The sequence below is a fragment of the Pleurodeles waltl genome, chromosome 9 (assembly GCF_031143425.1).
Source record: "Pleurodeles waltl isolate 20211129_DDA chromosome 9, aPleWal1.hap1.20221129, whole genome shotgun sequence".
NCBI classification, from domain to species: Eukaryota; Metazoa; Chordata; class Amphibia; order Caudata; family Salamandridae; genus Pleurodeles; species Pleurodeles waltl.
This window is the reverse complement of record NC_090448.1, coordinates 688896534-688918734: the sequence shown is the minus strand read 5'-3', so window position 1 is coordinate 688918734 and position 22201 is coordinate 688896534. Positions and strand designations below refer to the sequence as shown.

The following is a 22201-nucleotide window of genomic DNA, read 5'->3' as shown; positions in this document are numbered from 1 at the left end:
TCCACTTTTGGAGTATATGGTTTGTGTTGCCCCTATCCCCATGTGTCCCCATTGCATCCTATTGTAACTATACATTGTTTGCACTGGTTTCTAAGACTACTACTGCATATTTTGGTATTGTGTATATATATCTTGTGTATATTTCCTATCCTCTCACTGAGGGTACACTCTGAGATACTTTGGCATATTGTCATAAAAATAAAGTACCTTTATTTTTAGTATAACTGTGTACTGTGTTTTCTTATGATATTGTGCATGTGACACTAAGTGGTACTGTAGGAGCTTCACTCGTCTCCTAGTTCAGCCTAAGCTGCTCTGCTAAGCTACCATTATCTATCAGCCTATGCTGCTAGACACCCTATACACTAATAAGGGATAACTGGGCCTGGTGCAAGGTGCAAGTACCCCTAGGTACTCACTACAAGCCAGTCCAGCCTCCTACAACCATTGATTAGGGGAAGTTGCTTGTACTTATCCATATTAAGGGGACAAGCAACCAAGGTGGCCAAATCAATGGAACCTTCAGAGACTAGCACAGCCTCTGTGGTCTCCCTAACAAGACCAACCCCAACTAAATTACCAGAAGTGAGCCCAGCTACTCCCTTGGATTGGCTATTAATAGGTTTGCTCCCACCACCACTGCTATTACTAGGGGCACAAGAGGTTGCAGTAGGGGTTGTGGTAGTGGGAGGCTTGGTGCTTTTCTTTGGACAACTGGCATCAGTTGTCCAATGGCCTTTTACTTTACATAAATAGCACCATGGTTTTTTTACTTGATTAGAAGAGGATTTGGACCCACCACCCCCTCCAGAGGGTTTTTGTTGGCCTGATGAGGACTCATTTTTAGATTTGTCCCCACCCGTGTCAGAAGACTTACCATCCTTCTTCTTGCCATCCTTGTCACCCCCTGTATGAACTTTTCCGTTCACTCTTGTTCTGACTCATTTGTCTGCCTTCTTTCCCAATTCTTGGGGAGAGGTCAGATCTGACTCCACTTTTGGTGTAACAAATCAGACACACAGTTATTCAGAATATGCTCTCTCAGGATTAGATTGTACAGGCTTTCATAGTCAGAAACTTTACTGTCATATAACCACCCCTCCAAGACCTTCACTGAATAGTCAACTAAGTCTACCCAGTCTTGTGAGGACTCTTTTCTGGTTTCTCTGAACGTAATCCTGTATTGTTCAGTGGTTAAGCCAAATCCATCCAAGAGTGCATTCTTCAAAACTGTAAAATTATTGGCATCACTTTCCTTAACAGTAAGGTGCCTATCCCTACTCTTCCACTGAAAGATAGCCATAGGATAGCAGCCTACTGCCTTTGAGGGACCCCTGTACCATACAGGCCCTCTCAAGTGCAGCAAACCACTTGTTAATGCCTTTCCACTCCTTGTAAGGGGGAACTATTTTATGCAGATTCCTAGAATCATGCTCTTTAACAGGATTGCTATCAGGAATACTGCTGCTGCCACCATGGGGTCCAAACCCCAACCTCTGTCTCTCTTTTTCTAAGTCTAGGGATTCCCTGTCTAGAGCCAGCTGTTGCTGGTTAAGCTTCAGCCTGGTCTCTTCCACTCTCAACTTATTGAGTTCCCTTTCTAACATTTTGTCATCAGGGTGGGTGGGTTGGGAATATTTTGACACAGAAGAAAAATTGGAATGAGCAGAGGGAGAGCTGTCCCTAACAGTTGGCACCCTACCAACCTGGCCTACAGGAATAAAACCATCCCTACTATGATGGGAGCTTCTATTACTACCAGTTATGCTAGGTGTTCTGCTAAGGGGCAGATTAGGAAGGGAACCCTGTACCACTCTCTCAAGGGGCTCCCCTGAGTCAGAGTGTGAGCTATCTCCTAACTTCTCAATTGAACTGCCAGCTAAGGCCTTATCATTCTCAATGAGCATGTTAGACAATAATTCTCTAGAAGGGTTCTTTCCTACCACTAAACCTCGATCAATGCAGAGACTCCTTAGACTCTTAAAGTTAAGGTGGATGTAGGAGGCTGGACTGGCTTGTAGTGAGTACCAAGGGGTACTTGCACCTTGCACCAGGCCAAGTTATCTAGACAATGAAGACTCATCAGGTCATGGCTAGTCTTATTGTCCTTCGTTTGGGGGGGGTTGTGTAGGAAAGTACCATCTTGCCTGGCATGTTACCCCCATTTTTCCCTGTATATATGTTGTATTAGTTGTATGTGTCACTGGGACCCTGGTAACCCAGGGCCCCAGTGCTCATAAGTGTGCCTGAATGTGTTACCTGTGTAGTGACTAACTGTCTCACTGAGGCTCTGCTAATCAGAACCTCAGTGGTTATGCTCTCTCATTTCTTTCCAAATTGTCACTAACAGGCTAGTGACCATTTTTACCAATTTACATTGGCTTACTGGAACACCCTTATAATTCCCTAGTATATGGTACTGAGGTACCCAGGGTATTGGGGTTCCAGGAGATCCCTATGGGCTGCAGCATTTCTTTTGCCACCCATAGGGAGCTCTGACAATTCTTACACAGGCCTGCCACTGCAGCCTGAGTGAAATAGCGTCCACGTTATTTCACAGCCATTTTACACTGCACTTAAGTAACTTATAAGTCACCTATATGTCTAACCTTTACCTGGTAAAGGTTAGGTGCAAAGTTACTTAGTGTGAGGGCACCCTGGCACTAGCCAAGGTGCCCCCACATTGTTCAGAGCCAATTCCCTGAACTTTGTGAGTGCGGGGACACCATTACACGCGTGCACTACATATAGGTCACTACCTATATGTAGCTTCACAATGGTAACTCCGAATATGGCCATGTAACATGTCTATGATCATGGAATTGCCCCCTCTATGCCATCCTGGCATAGTTGGCACAATCCCATGATCCCAGTGGTCTGTAGCACAGACCCTGGTACTGCCAAACTGCCCTTCCTGGGGTTTCACTGCAGCTGCTGCTGCTGCCAAACCCTCAGACAGGCATCTGCCCTCCTGGGGTCCAGCCAGGCCTGGCCCAGGATGGCAGAACAAAGAACTTCCTCTGAGAGAGGGTGTTACACCCTCTCCCTTTGGAAAATGGTGTGAAGGCAGGGGAGGAGTAGCCTCCCCCAGCCTCTGGAAATGCTTTGTTGGGCACAGATGTGCCCAATTCTGCATAAGCCAGTCTACACCGGTTCAGGGGACCCCTTAGCCCTGCTCTGGCGCGAAACTGGACAAAGGAAAGGGGAGTGACCACTCCCCTGACCTGCACCTCCCCTGGGAGGTGTCCAGAGCTCCTCCAGTGTGCTCCAGATCTCTGCCATCTTGGAAACAGAGGTGCTGCTGGCACACTGGACTGCTCTGAGTGGCCAGTGCCACCAGGTGACGTCAGAGACTCCTGCTGATAGGCTCCTTCAGGTGTTAGTAGCCTATCCTCTCTCCTAGGTAGCCAAACCCTCTTTTCTGGCTATTTAGGGTCTCTGTCTCTGGGGAAACTTTAGATAACGAATGCAAGAGCTCATCCGAGTTCCTCTGCATCTCTCTCTTCACCTTCTGCCAAGGAATCGACTGCTGACCGCGCTGGAAGCCTGCAAACCTGCAACATAGTAGCAAAGACGACTACTGCGACCTTGTAACGCTGATCCTGCCGCCTTCTCGACTGTTTTCCTGCTTGTGCATGCTGTGGGGGTAGTCTGCCTCCTCTCTGCACCAGAAGCTCCGAACAAATCTCCCGTGGGTCGACGGAATCTTCCCCCTGCAACCGCAGGCACCAAAAAGCTGCATTACCGGTCCCTTGGGTCTCCTCTCAGCACGACGAGCGAGGTCCCTCGAATCCAGCGACTCTGTCCAAGTGACCCCCACAGTCCAGTGACTCTTCAGTCCAAGTTTGGTGGAGGTAAGTCCTTGCCTCACCTGGCTGGGCTGCATTGCTGGGAACCGCGACTTTTGCAGCTACTCCGGCCCCTGTGCCCTTCCGGCGGAAATCCTTTGTGCACAGCCAAGCCTGGGTCCACGGCACTCTAACCTGCATTGCACGACTTTCTAAGTTGGTCTCCGGCGACGTGGGACTCCTTTGTGCGACTTCGGGTGAGCACCGTTTCACGCATCCTCGTAGTGCCTGTTTCTGGCACTTCTCCGGGTGCTACCTGCTGCTGAGAGGGCTCCTTGTCTTGCTCGACGTCCCCTCTCTCTCCTGGTCCAATTTGCGACCTCCTGGTCCCTCCAGGGCCACAGCAGCGTCCAAAAACGCTGACCGCACGATTTGCAGCTAGCAAGGCTTGTTAGCGTTCTTTCGGCGGGAAAACACTTCTGCACGACTCTCCACGGCGAGAGGGATCCGTCCACCAAAGGAAGTCTCTAGCCCTTTTCGTTCCTGCAGAAACCTCAGCTTCTTCTGTCCAGTAGAAGCTTCTTTGCACCCGCAGCTGGCATTTCCTGGGCATTTGCCCATCTCCGACTTGCTTGTGACTTTTGGACTTGGTCCCCTTGTTCCACAGGTACCCTAGATTGGAAATCCACAGTTGATGCATTGCTGGTTTGTGTCTTTCCTGCATTATTCCTCTAACACGACTTCTTTGTCCTTAGGGGAACTTTAGTGCACTTTGCACTCACTTTTCAGGGTCTTGGGGAGGGTTATTTTTCTAACTCTCACTATTTTCTAATAGTCCCAGCGACCCTCTACAAGGTCACATAGGTTTGGGGTCCATTCGTGGTTCGCATTCCACTTTTGGAGTATATGGTTTGTGTTGCCCCTATCCCTATGTTTCCCCATTGCATCCTATTGTAACTATACAGTACATTGTTTGCCCTGTTTTCTAAGACTATACTGCATATTTTTGCTATTGTGTATATATATCTTGTGTATATTTCCTATCCTCTCACTGAGGGTACACTCTAAGATACTTTGGCATATTGTCATAAAAATAAAGTACCTTTATTTTTAGTATAACTGAAAAGTACAATGACAAGAGTGGTAAGTAGTCTCAAAGCACTTATCCCACCGCTGCACAACCAATGTAGGAGGCTGGACTGGCTTGTAGTGAGTACCAAGGGGTACTTGCACCTTGCACCAGGCCCAGTTATCCCTTATTAGTGTATAGGTTGTCTAGCAGCTTAGGCTGATAGATAATGGTAGCTTAGCAGAGCAGCTTAGGCTGAACTAGGAGACGTGTGAAGCTACTACAGTACCACTTAGTGTCATATGCACAATATCATAAGAAAACACAATACACAGTTATACTAAAAATAAAAGGTACTTTATTTTTATGACAATATGCCAAAGTATCTTAGAGTGTACCCTCAGTGAGAGGATAGGAAATATACACAAGATATATATACACAATAGCAAAAATATGCAGTATAGTCTTAGAAAACAGTGCAAACAATGTATAGTTACAATAGGATGCAATGGGGAAACATAGGGATAGGGGCAACACAAACCATATACTCCAAAAGTGGAATGCGAACCACGAATGGACCCCAAACCTATGTGACCTTGTAGAGGGTCGCTGGGACTATTAGAAAATAGTGAGAGTTAGAAAAATAACCCTCCCCAAGACCCTGAAAAGTGAGTGCAAAGTGCACTAAAGTTCCCCTAAGGACAAAGAAGTCGTGTTAGAGGAATAATGCAGGAAAGACACAAACCAGCAATGCAACAACTGTGGATTTCCAATCTAGGGTACCTGTGGAACAAGGGGACCAAGTCCAAAAGTCACAAGCAAGTCGGAGATGGGCAAATGCCCAGGAAATGCCAGCTGCGGGTGCAAAGAAGCATCTACTGGACAGAAGAAGCTGAGGTTTCTGCAGGAACGAAAAGGGCTAGAGACTTCCCCTTTGGTGGACGGATCCCTCTCGCCGTGGAGAGTCGTGCAGAAGTGTTTTCCCGCCGAAAGAACGCTAACAAGCCTTGCTAGCTGCAAATCGTGCGGTTAGCGTTTTTTGACGCTGCTGTGGCCCTGGAGGGACCAGGAGGTCGCAAATTGGACCAGGAGAGAGAGGGGACGTCGAGCAAGACAAGGAGCCCTCTCAGCAGCAGGTAGCACCCGGAGAAGTGCCAGAAACAGGCACTACGAGGATGCGTGAAACGGTGCTCACCCGAAGTCGCACAAAGGAGTCCCACGTCGCCGGAGACCAACTTAGAAAGTCGTGCAATGCAGGTTAGAGTGCCGTTGACCCAGGCTTGGCTGTGCACAAAGGATTTCCGCCGGAAGTGCACAGGGGCCGGAGTAGCTGCAAAAGTCACGGTTCCCAGCAATGCAGCCCAGCGAGGTGAGGCAAGGACTTACCTCCACCAAACTTGGACCGAAGAGTCACTGGTCTGTGGGGGTCACTTGGACAGAGTCGCTGGATTCGAGGGACCTCGCTCGTCGTGCTGAGAGGAGACCCAAGGGACCGGTAATGCAGCTTTTTGGTGCCTGCGGTTGCAGGGGGAAGATTCCGTCGACCCACGGGAGATTTCTTCGGAGCTTCTGGTCCAGAGAGGAGGCAGACTACCGCCACAGCATGCACAAGCAGGAAAACAGTCGAGAAGATGGCAGGATCAGCGTTACAGAGTTGCAGTAGTCGTCTTTGCTACTATGTTGCAGGTTTGCAGGCTTCCAGCGCGGTCAGCAGTCGATTCCTTGGCAGAAGGTGAAGAGAGAGATGCAGAGGAACTCGGATGAGCTCTTGCATTCGTGATCTAAAGTTTCCCCAGAGACAGAGACCCTAAATAGCCAGAAAAGAGAGTTTGGCTACTTAGGAGAGAGGATAGGCTAGCAATACCTGAAGGAGCCTATCACAAGGAGTCTGTGACGTCACCTGGTGGCACTGGCCACTCAGAGCAGTCCAGTGTGCCAGCAGCACCTCTGTTTCCAAGATGGAAGAGGTCTGGAGCACACTGGAGGAGCTCTGGACACCTCCCAGGGGAGGTGCAGGTCAGGGGAGTGGTCACTCCCCTTTCCTTTGTCCAGTTTCGCGCCAGAGCAGGGCTAAGGGGTCCCCTGAACCGGTGTAGACTGGCTTATGCAGAATTGGGCACATCTGTGCCCAACAAAGCATTTCCAGAGGCTGGGGGAGGCTACTCCTCCCCTGCCTTCACACCATTTTCCAAAGGGAGAGGGTGTAACACCCTCTCTCAGAGGAAGTTCTTTGTTCTGCCATCCTGGGCCAGGCCTGGCTGGACCCCAGGAGGGCAGATGCCTGTCTGAGGGGTTGGCAGCAGCAGCAGCTGCAGTGAAACCCCAGGAAGGGCAGTTTGGCAGTACCAGGGTCTGTGCTACAGACCACTGGGATCATGGGATTGTGCCAACTATGCCAGGATGGCATAGAGGGGGCAATTCCATGATCATAGACATGTTACATGGCCATATTCGGAGTTACCATTGTGAAGCTACATATAGGTAGTGACCTATATGTAGTGCACGCGTGTAATGGTGTCCCCGCACTCACAAAGTTCAGGGAATTGGCTCTGAACAATGTGAGGGCACCTTGGCTAGTGCCAGGGTGCCCTCACAGTAATTAACTTTGCACCTAACCTTTACCAGGTAAAGGTTAGACATATAGGTGACTTATAAGTTACTTAAGTGCAGTGTAAAATGGCTGTGAAATAACGTGGACGTTATTTCACTCAGGCTGCAGTGGCAGGCCTGTGTAAGAATTGTCAGAGCTCCCTATGGGTGGCAAAAGAAATGCTGCAGCCCATAGGGATCTCCTGGAACCCCAATACCCTGGGTACCTCAGTACCATATACTAGGGAATTATAAGGGTGTTCCAGTAAGCCAATGTAAATTGGTAAAAATGGTCACTAGACTGTTAGTGACAATTTGGAAAGAAATGAGAGAGAATAACCACTGAGGTTCTGATTAGCAGAGCCTCAGTGAGACAGTTAGTCACTACACAGGTAACACATTCAGGCACACTTATGAGCACTGGGGCCCTGGGTTACCAGGGTCCCAGTGACACATACAACTAAAACAACATATATACAGTGAAAAATGGGGGTAACATGCCAGGCAAGATGGTACTTTCCTACAGTGGTCATAAGCTGTACTGACCAAATTAAGAGGAGTTCCTACACCAGACATGATAGAAAAAGGTTTAGAGACAGATAAAAGATAGAAAAAGTTTCAGGACTTTTTAAAGAATAGGAAAAAAAACTTTTTCAAACTTTTAGAAAGTTTAGGAGTACTTTTCAGCACTTAGCAGATAGTGTAAGAGAAGAAAAGCAAAACTTTTTGGTTAGGTGTACATACACTGAACATGTTCTGTATATTATTCTCTTATGAAAAGTACACAATGAGAAAGTGGTAAGTAGTTGCAAGTACTTATCCCACCGCTGCACAACCAATCTAGGAGGCTGGCCTGGCTTGTAGTGGGTACCAAGGGGTACTTACACTCTGTACCAGGTCCAGTTATCCCTTATTAGTGTAGAAGAGGTGTTTCTAGCAGCTTAGGCTGATAGAAGGTAGCTATAGCAGAGCAGCTTAGGCTGAACTAGGAGACATGCAAAGCTCCTACTATACCACTGGTGTCATATGCACAATATCATATGAAAACACAATACACAGATATACTAAAAATAAAAGGTACTTTATTTTTATGACAATATGCCAAAAGTATCTCAGTGAGTACCCTCAGTATGAGGATGCCAAATATACACAAGATATATGTACACAATACCAAAAATATGCAGTAATAGCAAAAGGAAGTAATGCAAACAATGTAAAGTTACAGTAGATTGCAATAGGAGCACATAGGTATAGGGGCAACACAAACCATATACTCCAAAAGTGGAATGCGAACCACGAATGGACCCCAAACCTATGTGAGCTTGTAGAAGGTCGCTGGGACTGTAAGAAAACAGTGAGGGTTAGAAAAATAGCCCACCCCAAGACCCTGTAAGGTAGGTGTAAAGTGCACCTTCAACCCCCAGAGAACACAGAAGTCGTGATAGGGGGATTCTGCAAGAAAAACCAACACCAACAAAGCAACAACAGTGGATTTCCGGACTGGAGTACCTGTGAAACAAGGGGACCAAGTCCAAGAGTCGCGACAGTGTCGAGAGTGGGCAGATGCCCAGGAAATGCCAGCTGAGGGTGCAAAGGGGCTGCCACTGGATGGAAGAAGCTTGGTGTTTTGCAAGAACGAAGAGGACTAGGAACTTCCCCTTTGGAGGATAGATGTCCCACGTCGTGAAGAAGCTTGCAGAGGTGTTCCCATGCAGAAAGACCACAAACAAGCCTTTCTTGCTGCAAGGGTCATGGTTAGGGTTTTTGGATGCTGCTGTGGCCCAGGAGGGACCAGGATGTTGCCACTTGGATGAAGAGACAGAGGGGGCGCCCAGCAAGTCAGGGAGCCCTCACAGAAGCAGGCAGCACCTGCAGAAGTACCGGAACAGGCACTTAGAAGAGGAGTGAACCGGAGTCCACCCGAAGTCACAAAAGGGAGTCCCACGACGCCGGAGGACAACTCAGAAGGTTGTGCACTGCAGGTTAGAGTGTCGGGGACCCAGGCTTGGCTGTGCACGAAGGAAATCCTGGAAGAGTGCACAGGAGCCGGAGCAGCTGCAAATCACGTGGTACCCAGCAATGCAGTCTAGCGTGGGGAGGCAAGGACTTACCTCCACCAAACTTGGACTGAAGAGTCAATGGACTGTGGGAGTCACTTGGACAGAGTTGCTGAGTTTCAGGGACCACGCTCGTCGTGCTGAGAGGGGACCCAGAGGACCGGTGATGCAGTCTTTTGTTGCCTGCGGTTGCAGGGGGAAGATTCCGTCGACCCACGGGGGATTTCTTCAGAGCTCCTGGTGCAAGAAGGAGGCAGACTACCCCCAGAGCATGCACCACCAGGAAACAGGCTAGAAAGCCGGCAGGATGAAGCGATACAAGGTTGCAGTAGTCGTCTTTGCTACTTTGTTGCGGTATTGCAGGCGTCCTGAGCAGTCAGCGGTCGATCCTTTGGCAGAAGGTGAACAGAGAGATGCAGAGGAACTCTGGTGAGCTCTTGAATTCGATATCTGAGAAATTCCCCAAAGCAGAGACCCTAAATAGCCAGAAAAGGAGGTTTGGCTACCTAGGAAGGAGGATAGGCTAGTAACACAGGTAAGAGCCTATCAGAAGGAGACTCTGACGTCACCTGCTGGCACTGGCCACTCAGAGCAGTCCAGTGTGCCAGCACACCTCTGAATCCAAGATGGCAGAGGTCTGGGACACGCTGGAGGAGCTCTGGGCACCTCCCCTGGGAGGTGCAGGTCAGGGGAGTGGTCACTCCCCTTTCCTTTGTCCAGTTTCGCGCCAGAGCAGGGCTGGGGGTTCCCTGAACCTGTGCAGACTGGCTTATGCAGAGATGGACACCATCTGTGCCCATCAAAGCATTTCCAGAGGCTGGGGGAGGCTACTTCTCCCCAGCCCTGACACCTTTTTCCAAAGGGAGAGGGTGTAACTGTAGGAGGCTGGACTGGCTTGTAGTGGGTACCAAGAGGTACTTACACCTTGCACCAGGCCCAGGTATCCCTTATTAGTATAGAGGGGTGTCTAGCAGCTTAGGCTGATAGAAAAGGTAGCTTAGCAGAGCAGCTTAGGCTGAACTAGGACAACTCAGGAGGTTGTGCACTGCAGGTTAGAGTGCCGGGGACCCAGGCTTGGCTGTGCACAAAGGAAATCCTGGAAGAGTGCACAGGAGCCGGAGCAGCTGCAAAACACGCGGTTCCCAGCAATGCAGTCTAGCGTGGGGAGGCAAGGACTTACCTCCACCATACTTGGACTGAAGAGTCACTGGACTGTGGGAGTCACTTGGACAGAGTTGCTGAGTTCAAGGGACCTCGCTCGTCATGCTGAGAGGAGACCCAGAGGACCGGTGATGCAGTTCTTTGGTGCCTGCGGTTGCAGGTGGAAGATTCTGTTGACCCACAGGAGATTTCTTCGGAGCTTCTAGTGCAGAGAGGAGGCAGACTACCCCCACAGCATGCACCACCAGGAAAACAGTCGAGAAGGCGGCAGGATCAGCGTTACAAGGTCGCAGTAGTCGTCTTTGCTACTTTTTTGCAGTTTTGCAGGCTTCCAGCGCGGTCAGCAGTCGATTCCTTGGCAGAAGATGAAGAGAGAGATGCAGAGGAACTCTGATGAGCTCTTGCATTTGTTATCTAAGGAATTCCCAAAAGCAGAGACCCTAAATAGCCAGAAAAGGAGGTTTGGCTACCTAGGAGAGAGGATAGGCTAGCAACACCTGAAGGAGCCTATCAGAAGGAGTCTCTGACGTCACCTGCTGGCACTGGCCACTCAGAGCAGTCCAGTGTGCCAGCAGCACCTCTGTTTCCAAGATGGCAGAGGTCTGGAGCACACTGGAGGAGGTCTGGGCGCCTCCCAGGGGAGGTGCAGGTCAGGGGAGTGGTCACTCCCCTTTCCTTTGTCCAGGTTCTCGCGCCAGGGCTGAGGGATCCCTGAACCGGTGTAGACTGGCTTATGCAGAAATGGGCACCATCTGTGCCCTTGAAAGCATTTCCAGAGGCTGGGGGAGGCTACTCCTCCCAAGCCCTAACACCTTTTTCCAAAGGGAGAGGGTGTAACACCCTCTCTCTGAGGAAGTCCTTTGTTCTGCCTTCCTGGGCCAAGCCTGGCTGGACCCCAGGAGGGCAGAAACCTGTCTGAGGGGTTGGCAGCAGCAGCAGCTGCAGTGAAACCCCGGGAAAGGCAGTTTGGCAGTACCCGGGTCTGAGCTAGAGACTCAGGGGATCATGGAATTGTCTCCCCAATGCCAGAATGGCATTGGGGTGACAATTCCTTGATCTTAGACATGTTACATGGCCATGTTCGGAGTTACCATTGTGACGATATACATAGGTAGCGACCTATGTATAGTGCACACGTGTAATGGTGTCCCCACACTCACAAAGTCCGGGGAATTTGCCCTGAACAATGTGGGGGCACCTTGGCTAGTGCCAGGGTGCCCACACACTAAGTAACTTAGCACCCAACCTTTACCAGGTAAAGGTTAGACATATAGGTGACTTATAAGTTACTTAAGTGCAGTGGTAAATGGCTGTGAAATAACGTGGACGTTATTTCACTCAGGCTGCAAGGGCAGGCCTGTGTAAGAATTGTCAGAGCTCCCTATGGGTGGCAAAAGAAATGCTGCAGCCCCTAGGGATCTCCTGGAACCCCAATACCCTGGGTACCTTAGTACCATATACTAGGGAATTATAAGGGTGTTCCAGTATGCCAATCTGAATTGGTGAAATTGGTCACTAGCCTGTAGGTGACAATTTGTAAAGAGAGAGCATAACCACTGAGGTTCTGGTTAGCAGAGCCTCAGTGAGACAGTTAGGCATCACACAGGGAACACATACCTATAGGTCACAAACTTATGAGCACTGGGGTCCTGACTAGCAGGGTCCCAGTGACACATAACAAACATACTGAAAACATAGGGTTTTCACTATGAGCACTGGGCCCTGGCTAGCAGGATCCCAGTGAGACAGTGAAAACACCCTGACATACACTCACAAACAGGCCAAAAGTGGGGGTAACAAGGCTAGAAAGAGTCACCTTCTCACAGTAACACCCTCTCTGAGGAAGTCCTTTGTTCTGCCTTCCTGGGCCAGGCCTGGCTGAACCCCAGGAGGGCAGAAACCTGTCTGCGGGGTTGGCAGCAGCTGCAGTGAAACCCCAGGAAAGGCAGTTTGGCACTACCTGGGTCTGTGCTAGAGACTCGGGGGATCATGGAATTGTCTCCCCAATGCCAGAATGGCAGTGGGGTGACAATTCCATGATCTTAGACATGTTACATGGCCATGTTCGGAGTTACCATTGTGACGCTATACATAGGTAGCGACCTATGTATAGTGCACGAGTGAAATGGTGTCCCCGCACTCACAAAGTCTGGGGAATTTGCCCTGAACGATGTGGGGGCACCTTGGCTAGTGCCAGGGTGCCCACACACTAAGTAACTTAGCACCCAACCTTCACCAGGTGAAGGTTAGACATGTAGGTGACTTATAAGTTGCTTAAGGGCAGTGGTAAATGGCTGTGAAATAACGTGGACGGTATTTCACTCGGGCTGCAGTGGCAGGCCTGTGTAAGAATTGTCAGAGCTCCCTATGGGTGGCAAAAGAAATGCTGCAGCCCATAGGGATCTCCTGGAACCCCAATACCCTGTGTACCTCAGTACCATACACTAGGGAATTATAAGGGTGTTCCAGTATGCCAATGTGAATTTGGTGAAATTGGTCACTAGCCTGTTAGTGACAATTTGGAAAGCAGAGAGAGCATAACCACTGAGGTTCTGGTTAGCAGAGCCTCAGTGAGACAGTTAGTCATTGTAGGAAAGGAACACATACAGGGCACACTTATGAGCACTGAGGCCCTGGCTGGCAGGGTCCCAGTGACACATACACTAAAACAAGATATATACAGTGAAATATGGGGGTAACATGCCAGGCAAGATGGTACTTTCCTACAGTACTCCTGCCGCAAAGTAGCACTTAGCTCTACTTTTCTCAACGTTCGGTAGCTTTCCAACGCAAATCAGATGTGTGGTGCAAAGTAAATTCTAGCACAACACTTTTACCCAGGTTTGATCCACTTTTTTTCTGAGGCAAACCTGGTGAAAAAAAAACTTAGTAAATTTCCTCTTGAGTCTTTCTGCACATTTTCTGACAGTCTATCTTACACTATGTGTGGCCTGTAATAAATGTTTTAATTGTCCCACATATTCACAGTGAAAAGATGTGATGTGAAAATTGTTATTGTATGATTAATCAAAATCTTTCCAAAGGGAAATAATCGCCAATAAGAGACATTTTGCAATGAGTCATAAATATCTAATTAACTAAAAACAACCCATAAAACCAGTGCAATTAAACAGATTGTGGTTTTAAAACTAAAAAGATGAAAAGCTAAACAAAAATTATTTTAAAACTAGAAAAATGAAAAGCTAAAGAAGAATAACGGTGCAGATCGTCAGCTTGTGGTTATTTTATAGTATAAGAGAGCAGGTGTGAGCAGAGCAGATCAAGTGGGCAAAATCTAATCTGTTAAAATGACATTTTATTATGGCCACTGTAGGAGGCTGGACTGGCTTGTAGTGAGTACCAAGGGGTACTTGCACCTTGCACCAGGCCCAGTTATCCCTCATTAGTGTATAGGGTGTCTAGCAGCATAGGCTGATAGATAATGGTAGCTTAGCAGAGCAGCTTAGGCTGAACTAGGAGACGAGTGAAGCTCCTACAGTACCACTTAGTGTCATATGCACAATATCATAAGAAAACACAATACACAGATATACTAAAAATAAAGGTACTTTATTTTTATGACAATATGCCAAAGTATCTCAGAGTGTACCCTCAGTATGGGGATAGCAAATATACACAAGATATATATACACAATACCAAAATATGCAGTAATAGTATTAGAAAACAGTGCAAACAATGTATAGTTACAATAGGATGCTATGGAGACACATAGGGATAGGGGCAACACAAACCATATACTCCAAAAGTGGAATGCGAACCACGAATGGACCCCAAACCTATGTGACCTTGTAGAGGGTCGCTGGGACTATTAGAAAATAGTAAGGGTTAGAAAAATAGCCCACCCCAAGACCCTGAAAAGTGAGTGCAAAGTGCACTAAAGTTCCCCAAAGGACATAGAAGTCGTGATAGGGGAATTCTGCAGGAAAGACACAAACCAGCAATGCAACAACGATGGATTTCCAGTCGAGGGTACCTGTGGAACAAGGGGACCAAGTCCAAAAGTCACAAGCAAGTCGGAGATGGGCAGATGCCCAGGAAATGCCAGCTGTGGGTGCAAAGAAGCTGCTACTGGACTGTAGAAGCTTAGGTTTCTGCAGGAACGACAAGGGCTAGAGACTTTCCCTTTGGAGGACGGATCCCTCACGCCGTGGAGAGTCGTGCAGAAGTGTTTTCCCGCCGAAAGACCGCCAACAAGTCTTGCTAGCTGCAAATCGTGCGGTAAGGGTTTTTGGATGCTGCTCTGGCCCAGGAGGGACCAGGATGTCGCAAATTGCGTCAGGAGTCAGAGGGGACGTCGAGCAAGACAAGGAGCCCTCTCAGCAGCAGGTAGCACCCGGAGAAGTGCCAGAAACAGGCACTACGAGGATGCGTGAAACGGTGCTCACCCGAAGTCGCACAAAGGAGTCCCACGTCGCCGGAGAACAACTTAGGAGGTAGTGCAATGCAGGTTAGAGTGCAGTGGACCCAGGCTGGACTGTGCACAAAGGATTTCCGCCAGAAGTGCACGGAGGTTGGAGTAGCTGCAAAAGTCACGGTTCCCAGCAATGCAGTCTGGCGTGGGGAGGCAAGGACTTACCTCCACCAAACTTGGACTGAAGAGTCACTGGACTGTGGGAGTCACTTGGACAGAGTTGCTGTATTCAAGGGACCTCGCTCGTCGTGCTGAGAGTAGACCCAGGGGACCGGTGATGCAGTTCTTTGTTGCCTGCGGTTGCAGGGGGACAATTCCGTCGACCCACGGGAGATTTCTTCGAAACTTCTAGTGCAGAGAGGAGACAGACTACCCCCACAGCATGCACCACCAGGAAAACAGTCGAGAAGGCGGCAGGATCAGCGTTACAGAGTTGCAGTAGTCGTCTTTGCTACTATGTTGCAGTTTTGCAGGCTTCCAGCGCGGTCAGCAGTCGATTCCTTGGCAGAAGGTGAAGAGAGAGATGCAGAGGAACTCGGATGAGCTCTTGCATTCGTTATCTAAAGTTTCCCCAGAGACAGAGACCCTAAATAGCCAGAAAAGAGGGTTTGGCTACCTAGGAGAAAGGATAGGCTAGCAACACCTGAAGGAGCCTATCACAAGGAGTCTGTGACGTCACCTGGTGGCACTGGCCACTCAGAGCAGTCCAGTGTGCCAGCAGCACCTCTGTTTCCAAGATGGCAGAGGTCTGGAGCACACTGGAGGAGCTCTTGGCACCTCCCAGGGGAGGTACAGGTCAGGGGAGTGGTCACTCCCCTTTCCTTTGTCCAGTTTCGCGCCAGAGCAGGGCTAAGGGGTCCCTGAACCGGTGTAGACTGGCTTATGCAGAAATGGGCACCAAATGTGCCCATGAAAGCATTTCCAGAGGCTGGGGGAGGCTACTCCTCCCCTGCCTTCACACCATTTTCCAAAGGGAGAGGCTGTAACACCCTCTCTCAGAGGAAGTCCTTTGTTCTGCCATCCTGGGACAAGCCTGGCTTGACCCCAGGAGGGCAGAAACCTGTCTGAGGGGTTGGCAGCAGCAGCAGCTGCAGTGAAACCCCTGAAAATGCAGTTTGGCAGTACCAGGGTCTGTGCTACAGACCACTGGGATCATGGGATTGTGCCAACTATGCCAGGGTGGCATAGAGGGGGCAATTCCATGATCATAGACATGTTACATGGCCATATTCGGAGTTACCATTGTGAAGCTACATATAGGTAGTGACCTATATGTAGTGCGCGCGTGTAATGGTGTCCCCGCACTCACAAAGTCCGGGGAATTGGCCCTGAACAATGTGGGGGCACCTTGGCTAGTGCCAGGGTGCCCTCACACTAAGTAACTTTGCACCTAACCTTCACCAGGTAAAGGTTAGACATATAGGTGACTTATAAGTTACTTAAGTGCAGTGTAAAATGGCTGTGAAATAACGTGGACGTTATTTCACTCAGGCTGCAGTGGCAGGCCTGTGTAAGAATTGTCAGAGCTCCCTATGGGTGGCAAAAGAAATGCTGCAGCCCATAGGGATCTCCTGGAACCCCAATACCCTGGGTACCTCAGTACCATATACTAGGGAATTATAAGGGTGTTCCAGTAAGCCAATGTAAATTGGTAAAATTGGTCACTAGCCTGTTAGTGACAATTTGGAAAGAAATGAGAGAGCATAACCACTGAGGTTCTGGTTAGCAGAGCCTCAGTGAGACAGTTAGTCACTACACAGGTAACACATTCAGGCACACTTATGAGCACTGGGGCCCTGGCTGGCAGGGTCCCAGTGACACATACAACTAAAACAACATATATACAGTGAAAAATGGGGGTAACATGCCAGGCAAGATGGTACTTTCCTACAACCACTACCCAACAGTCACTTAACTTGTCTAAAGAGACCACCCAAAGAACGATAGAGGGAAGTCTGCCCAGAATCTAACCAATCTTGATACTATTGTTCAACAGCTTTCGTAATTGATAGGAGAACTTTCTAAATTTGGCCAGGTCAGATGGTTCTTTCAAACTTAAGACCAAATTCCGGGCCTCATCGCAGGTTCTTACACCATGTCTTACAAAAATGGTTTTAAAAAAGTGTGGCATGCATTCCTCAACGAAGGGCAGCAGCAGAGTAAGTGGTTAAATGATTTAATTTTGTATCCACATAGCCTTCAATTAGTAATCATGGATAGGGAGTGCCATTTTGGGTTAATCTCTATAATCTCATGGACCATCAGCCTTACAGCCATGATTTGTGACAAGCAGGCTTTCCCAATCCCACACTTTAGGTACGGCTGCTCAGACAGCGGATGCAGGTGTGTATCATAAGACAGTGCCACAGTCACTATCAAGGAGGGCAATGAGGCAATAGGTGACTGGATCCTGCCTGTCCCCTGTCTAGTAAATTGGGTGTGTCCACCCATGTCTAGTAAATTGGGTGTATCCACCCATGGATTGTATATTGGTGTAGCCACCCATGGATTTTGGCAAATTCCCAGGGCTACCATTAGTGGTAGATCTTGGAATGCATAAAAATGCTACGCCTCCCCAGGTGAGGTGTGATGAGGATAAATATCTTTTTTTCTCAGTTTTTTTTCTAAGTGTGTTGCATTCTGCAGGAAAATGCCTCTTAGGATTGTTTATGTGCAGGAAGGTGTCCTTTGCTGCACAAAAACAATCCTGTCCACACTGCAGGCAACCTTGCAACATAATCTGTTGCAAGGTTGCCTGCACTAGGCAGCCAAAAGTGCACCAGCGCTAGCAAAGGAAAGGAATGCGCCGTATAATGATAAATACAGCGCATTCCTGCCCTTTCACGCAGCGCAGCAAGGTGCCTTGCCGCACTGCATAAAATATTGCTAATTCTGCCCCAGACCCTAAGAAACTAAAAAAAGAAGTCATTAACATTTATATTCTGTCATAAATATTTATGTAACAGTTCCTTGGGACTCACAATGGTAAGGAAAGCGCTATTGAAGTGCCAATTTAATAATACGATGTAACTATGTTGCTCATTTATATATTATAGGAAACTTGCATAACCTCTCCTCTGTAGTACTGGAGTATGGCAAGGTACTACTGTAGTGTATTTGTCAATGGTGATAGATATGCTAATGGAGCCATTCATCCCTGTTTATCTGTCCCCACCAAGCCTTTCATTTACACCTTGCCAGTGGGCTGAAGAAAGCCAAGACGCAGAGGGTTCAGAAAGCAATTTATAAACAAAGCCTTCTCCATTTTTATAAGGCCTTTGAATGACATGCGAAGGTCTCGTGTCCAGGACACATATCCTCTGTGTCATGAGGGCTGCAGCAGCAAGGTCTACAACACAGGAGGCAGGTGATTTGAAGTCTGCAAGAGGAACAAGCATTTGCAATGCAATGGGTCTTGCATTTGCTCGAGATAGAACTAGTATTGTAAAATCCTATCTGAAATTTTCTTGCCACATAAATTGAAAATTAAAATTAAAAACAGTTGACACAAGCAAGCCGATTCAAAGCGCCACGGCTGCCATGAGCATGAGCGTGAAGGAGAGACACAAAAGGAAAAAAGTTTGCACACAGTCAAACGTATGTGCAATTATCCATGTAACAGGGTTGATGGCCAAGTAGGTAACAAAACTGCCCAAAGGAGGGGCAAACCTAAAGCATTTACCAATAATAAAGGATTTTTTAAAGGCAAGCTCATGAACGAGTGATACTGATGGGTGTGCAGTGGGCGTGGTTAAAAGCCCACAGATAGATTACAACAGGCCAGAGCGCTTGCACGCTCGACCTAAAACAAAAAAAACAATTATCTGAAGTCCTTTTAGCGCAATGGGCGTGGTAAGCTTGGGTTACGGAAAAGAGACAAGCTGAACTTAAGGCAGCAACCTGTTTAAACTTCATTGGTTTTTCAGTCCACATGCTTTTAATGCTCCGAAAAAAGAATTAAGTTTGAACAGGGACTGCATCGCTGTCTCTTTCTGAACTTCAGTGTCATTTGATCCCCTCACCCCACACTACCCTTGTGCCCCCTCACCTCCAAAATCTGGGTGGGTGGTATAACACGTTCCCGGCGGGAATAACTAAAGTCCTTTTAAGCCCCATGGGCGCTGCGTGCATGAACATAAGCACTACGCAACAGAAAGTGTGTGCAAGGCTGGTATGTGCATTACTTCCGGGGTCTGCGATAGTACCTGCATTTTCAGTATATCGGATACATTGTGACACTGATAGCGATTAAGTACTTTCAATTTCGAACATGAATCAGGGGCAGGTGGACAGTTTATTTTCAAATTAGCGCCCTGGTTTAAACTTTGCAAAGCAGATAACGGAGTTAAAGAAGCTTCGCTTGTTGAGTATCTGCGAAATACTGATTCCCGTAAACTCACATTATACCCCATCTTTTGACTGTAATGTTATCATAGGCCAGCCTCTCTCCTAGATCCGCTCTGTCTCTATAGCAACTAGAACCACAGCCCAAAATAAACGCGCTACGTCACGGCGCAGCGGAAAGGTGGGAGGCAGCGCGCACTGTGCGTGCCAGCGTCACTTGGAGACTTCCAGCACGTCAGCCGTTACGCATAGCCCCCACATTCCGCACAGTCTCCCGAGCGGCAAAACATGAATAACGCCGGTAGGTTTGAGCAAAGAGGTGTTGCAGGGGACCCACGTAACCAAACAGAACCTTACTCTCCGCTCCGCCCCCCCCCCCACCCCCCGTGCGCTACGTAAAATGATGAACAACCTACCCCTCTGGAATTGTCGGCTAAACGGAACAGTACAAGTGAGGGAGTAACTTTATAGCGTATTATATTCTAACCTCTGTGCAGAAAAGCTGCTAATATACAGTCCGAAATGATGAGAAATTAACTTTCCTTTTCTGTTGGAATTACTTACCCGTGGTTTATTTTGGACATGTTTATAACAGACTTTGTAGGGCCACAAATGCCTCCAGCATTAGCTTGATCGTAGCATGGCATGTATGAACTATGATGCGCGCTATTTATTCTCACTACACAGTTTAATCTAAATAAGGCTTCTGTACGTTCGCACTAGTAAACCTTCCCAACTGGAACCAAGGTGTACCAAATGCTTCCCTACCAAGTTTTCTTTTGTCTTACCTGTGAGGCAGCGGTGGCGATGGGGCTGCTGAAAGAGTCCACCGAGGACAGGTACTGAGATTCGGCTGAAGGTGACGAGCTGCAGCGGGTAGGAGAGTCGTAATCTCCGGGAAATCCTTGATACATGTCCCCAGGTGGCGCGGGGGGGTTGGGTGACGAAGGCGCCTGCCGGAAGCCAACTCTGGAGAAGTGTTGGGGTGGGTCCTTTGCCGGTGGTAGAATGGGTTTCAGAGAGAGGCACCCACTTGTTTGGATCTGTTTTTCCAGGTACCTGTCTCAGTTCCTTGCCATTTGCCTCGCCATGCACAATCCCAGGTATACCAGCTGCCGCAGAATCCAAGGGTACAGCAGCTGCCTCTGAGAAAGAATATTGCCTACTTTCAAAGAACGCGGTTCAATTTTTACAGTGATCACTTTCTCCCTGGCAGTCAACATTCAATTAAAAAAAAAAGTTAATCACTTATCTTATTTTGTGTTAGTGTCCGAAGTACCACTATGTTTAGGGGATATTTTAGGGTGTCCGAGTGATCGAAATGGAGTCTTGATTATACTTGGTAGATACTCTGCATTTGTTTTAGCCTTCAGTGGACCGATAAATAGAGGAAAGGCGTGTAGCTGAAAGGTGCGGCTTTATGTGAAGTCTTCACGCCTTCCTCTTAATCCTAGATAAACAGGACCATTTACTCGGGCAGGAGCGTTTCTCCTACCTCAAAGAAGGGCTTTTTTTTATCTTATCACAGATGGCAAGTCACTCTAGATTTGACAAAGGTAGCGGTGTTTCGTGTGACCCAGCATCGCTCATTTCTTATTAGAGCTTTGATGGTTTCTTGTCTGGGGCATGTTGATTAGCTTCCTGTCAGATGTGCGTAATGTGCAAAGCCAAGAAGTCCACTTTCACTCCTGTCTCTTGGAGTAATTTCTTTTACATGAGTCAGGTGACCGCAAATATGAACTTCCACCCCGGTTCCTACAGTTTGCAAGTAGCGTGGATAGCAGAGTAGTGCCACTCCTAATCCCACGATTGAAATGCAGAGTTCATTCCATGGTCTACAGTGTATCCGCGTAGGTCATGTGCTCAAGCCAAGTGCAGAAAGGAGTGAGCAGCTCTTTCTGCTGTCCAAGACTCATCGGATACCCAGCAGCGTCGTACAAACGGCTTGCAGATCCACGTGCTTAGCCTCCCAGTAAAGATCCGATAAACTGAAATTTCCCCACAAGGAGTAAGTTATATCCAGTAGCACAGTTAAAAAAATGCAGCTGCGTACTCTGCTGAGACCATCGGAGTGGGAAGAGGTGGAGGCCGAATCTCGGACTGCGGATTCTAGTGGTGGACTCCCCGGTGCCTATTATTTGTAGTAATTTGTATCTGAGGTCAGCACGTTGCGCGGCGTAGCTTCTCTGTAAAGCTTATGAATGAATCTTGTCGGCGCGCCTGGGTTTATATGCACTGCTCTGAACACACCCCCGTCCATGTGACGTCAAACACTTTATTTTTCGTACTCCTTGATCCCCGTGGAACCCGAGGAAACTGGGAGTATGGCGCGACTTGTGTATAGAGAACATATGCTGGCCATGCACTCACTACACATATACTGCGCTTTCGCTGGGGAAGAAACGGAATATTTAGAGTATCCAGTGGCTTTCGGGAGACAAGGGGCGCGTCCGAGAAGGGATCCCCAACCCCGCCCACTGTTGGAGTTCCTGTGACGTAGATAGCCATATATGGTGCTGTCTCTGCTGTGTGTTTGTTTGGTAACCTAGCAAGACGTCAGAGGGAATCCCTCTTAGGCCTGGCTCTCAGGGAGTCTCCTTTTATTAATAGTAGCAGCTCTTACTACCAGCGATCCGGAGAAGGAGGCGGGAAGCGACGCTCTGCATAGGGGAGGATTACACGGACTGGGCTAGAAATAATACGGTCAGATGACAACTGCACTGATTGGTGACCATGGCACAGACACGGACTCACTGTTAA

The 22201-nt window shown here is 48.3% G+C and overlaps 1 protein-coding gene across 2 annotated transcripts in view; it reads right to left on the bottom strand.

The window, feature by feature from the left end:
- Window positions 1-21648, bottom strand: part of FOSB (FosB proto-oncogene, AP-1 transcription factor subunit) — a 76843-nt gene extending 55195 nt beyond the window's left edge. The window contains exon 1 of one of the 2 annotated variants that reach the window (XM_069207792.1): window positions 20230-21648. In XM_069207792.1, coding sequence (XP_069063893.1) covers window positions 20230-20355 — 126 coding nt within the window. In that variant the 5' untranslated portion in view covers window positions 20356-21648. The remainder of the gene's footprint in view (window positions 1-20229) is intronic. The other variant, XM_069207793.1, reaches the window with a different exon arrangement.
- Between the last annotated feature and the right edge of the window lie 553 nt (window positions 21649-22201).